General features: G+C 46.1%; 1 protein-coding gene across 1 annotated transcript; it reads left to right on the top strand.

Moving 5' to 3' along the window:
- Positions 1–1,897: 1,897 nt before the first annotated feature.
- Positions 1,898–3,226, top strand: LOC110683243. Its single transcript, XM_021859584.1, has one exon. It carries the CDS (start codon positions 1,898–1,900, stop codon positions 3,224–3,226), a length of 1,329 nt encoding a protein of 442 aa, XP_021715276.1.
- Positions 3,227–3,442: the final 216 nt, after the last annotated feature.

Consider the following 3,442-nt stretch of genomic DNA (forward strand, 5'->3'; position numbering starts at 1 on the left):
TTGGAACTTGGGAAAGGTGATGCAAGAGGATGCAGTAAAGGTCGAACCCTTTCCCGAAGTAATCATCAGCGAGGCTGACCGGGGGGAGGTCAAAGCCCTGCACAATGATCCCATGGTATTCATTATGAAGATAGCCAATTTGAAGGTCGAACGAAGATTTATTGATACGGGTAGCTCGGCTGACATCATCAGCCTGGCCGCCTTGATGAATCTAAGCTTCCCAGAGGATGCTCTTCAGGACATCACTCACCCGTTGGTAAGATTTGGGGGAAATGTTATCCACCCAATTGGGCGGATAGACTTACCCGTTCGGTTTGGGTAAAAAGGGGAAGGAAGAGATATGGTTGTCCGCTTCCTGGTTGTAAAAGAACTGACTGGATATAATGTCATACTCGGCCATCTTACACTGAATGCAGCCAAAGCAGTCATTATACCTCATCTAATGTTTCTAAAGTTCGAGAGGACGGACGGAAAAATTGGGACAATCCAAGGGAGTCAGATAATGGCCAAGGAATGTAATCAATTAGCCGTTAAGCCTACAACACGCGGACCAAAAGCGTCCGAGCCAAAAGAAGAAGGAACCTCACTCCTAGCATACCAGGTCGGCCAAAACGTAAGGCGGCCAAGATAGAGCAAGCATAGAAACGTTAAGGCCCTAGCCGGCTGGCAATCACCAAGATATAGTGCTTGACCCTGATCAACCAGATCGGACGGTTAGTGTGGGCACTATATCTTTGGGTATGCTTGGGGATGAGTGAGTTCAACTGTTGAGAGAATTCAAAGATGTATTTGCATTCGACGTTGGTGAGATGCTAGGAATAAGTCTTGACGCGGCCGTGCACAAGTTGGCTGTGAACCCAGAGAAGAAGAGAAATCATGGAGAAGAGAGGAATCAGGCGGCCGCATCTAAGGTAAAAAAGCTGTTGGACGCTGGTTTCATTCGGCAATGTTATTACCCAGACTGGGTAACCAATGTAGTTCTCGTGAAAAAGCCGAATGGAACTTGGAGAATGTGTGTGGATTACATCGATCTGAACAAGGCATGCCTTAAGGATAGTTTTCCCTTGCCCAAAATCGACCGCCTTGTTGATTCTACGGTCGGGCATGCCCTGATAAGTTTTATGGACGCATACTTTAGATTCCATCAAATTCCCTTATGGGAAGAAGATCAAGAGAAAACAGCGTTCGTAACTAAGCAGGGGTTGTACTGTTACAAAGTTATGCCATTCGGCCTCAAGAATGCCCCTGCTACCTTTCAATGACTTGTTAATACAATCTTCAGAGATCAGCTTGGCCGGAATATAGAGGCATACATTGATGACATGATTGTCAAGTCAAAAGAGCCGGCCAACCACCTGACGGATCTGCGAGAAACTTTTACCGAGCTTCGGCGGCATAAGATGATGTTAAATCCAAAGAAATGTGTCTTTGGTGTTGAGTCCGGTAAATTTCTCGGATTTTAATTGATCAACGTGGAATTGAGGCCAACCTTGAAAAGATTCAAGGTGTCCTGGACATGAAGTCACCAAGGATGATAAAGGAAGTACAAAGGCTGACCGGCTGTTTAGCAGCACTTGGTAGATTTCTGTCAAGGTCAGGGGATAAGTGCCGTTATTTCTTTCAAACTATCAAGAAGAAAGCCATGTTTGAATGGACAGAGGATGCCGAGGAAGCACTCGTTCAGCTAAAAAGCCATCTGCATACGTTGCCTCGGCTTGTCATTCCATTCAAGAATGAGAAGTTATTCATCTATCTCGCCATCTCGTAACACTCTCTAAGTGTCGTCATGCTTGCTGAAAGGGACGACCACCAGATCCTAGTCTATTTTATCAGCCATTTACTTCACAACGCCGAGCTAAGGTACCCCCCTATTGAAAAATTTGGCTTACCATTGTACATGACATCAAAGAAGCTGCGGCCGTACTTCTTGGCACATTTAATTGTGGTCTACACAGACCAACCTCTAAAGAAGCCATTTACAACTTTAGAGGCCTGTGGCCGTATGCTCAAGTGGGCCTTGGAAATGAGAGGCTTTGACATTATGTTTGAGCCAAGAAAAGCAATCAAGGGACAAGCCTTTGCTGATTTCTTAGCTGAGATGACTCGGCCTGATCTTCAGTCGGCCGGAGATCAGATCTGGAAGGTGTTTGTTGATGGTAGTGCAACGACAACTAGATGTGGTGCTGGATTCATTTGTCAATTTCCCGAGGGGGATAAGTTTGAATATGCTTTGAGATTTCAGTTCAAAGCTTCTAATAACGAGGCTGAGTATGAAGCTCTCCTGGCTGGCCTTAGAATGTGTAAGGCGGCAGGAGCAACAAAAGTGGATGTAAGCTCGGACTCCCAACTTATAGTCGGCCAGGTAAATGGAGATTTTGAGGCAAGGGAGTCAGCTATGATGAAATATTTGAAGATTGTCAAAGAGGAGGCCAAGGGCCTAGATCATTTTACTCTACAACAAGTTCCTTGTTCGTCCAATCATCAGGCGGACACCCTCTCTAAGTTAGCATCCTCAGCATCATGTGATACTCCTAAATCAGTATTTTGGGAGGTAAAAGAAAGGAGTATTGATGCCAAGCCAGTACAAATCATGGATAGAAGCTCCACTTGGATGGACGGGATCATTTCTTATTTTAGGGATGGATTACTTCCGTCCGATCCTAAAGAGAGCTGGCTTATGAAGAAGAAGGTGCTCTGGTTCCAAATGAAGCAGGGGGAGTTGTTTAAAAAGGCATTTGTGAAGCCGTACCTGAAATATATTACTCTAGAGATGGGGAATGACGTCTTGGACGACCTCCACCAGGGGCAGTGCGACTCCCATATTGGAGGGCGAGTCTTGGCTGAAAAGGCTGCCCTCTGGGGTACTAGGCCGAGCTTAAAGACGGACGCCATGAAAATGGTGAAAAAATGTGACAAGTGCCAAAGATTTGCAACCTTGATTCATCGCCCTGCTAGCAGTCTGTCGGCCATAAGTAGTCCGCTCCCCTTTGCCAAAAGGGGGGTGGATATCTTAGGACCGTACACGCCAGCATCCGGTCAAAGGCGTGTTGTGTTTGTAGCAGTAGACTACTTCACAAAATGGGTAGAGGCTGAGGCTGTTCGGGGCATCAAGTGGAAGAATGTTTCAGCCTTCATATGGAAGAGTATCATTACACGTTTTGGCGTTCCTCAGTCTATGGTGTTTGATAATGGACGTCAGTTTGAAACGCCTCAACTCAAGGAATGATTGGAAGACTAGGGCATAGCTCATTGCTTTGCTTTGGTCGGCCGACCACAAGCCAATGGCCAGGTAGAAGCATACAACAAGTTGATCTCCAATGGTATCAAGCGCAAGCATGAATAGGTAGGCGGTATATGGGCTGATGAGTTGGTCAATATATTGTGGTCCATACGAACAACGGCCAAGAGCTCCACAGGGGAAACCCCATTCTTCTTGGTATAC

Source organism: Chenopodium quinoa, unplaced genomic scaffold (genome assembly GCF_001683475.1).
Source record: "Chenopodium quinoa cultivar QQ74 unplaced genomic scaffold, ASM168347v1, whole genome shotgun sequence".
NCBI lineage: Eukaryota > Viridiplantae > Streptophyta > Magnoliopsida > Caryophyllales > Amaranthaceae > Chenopodium > Chenopodium quinoa.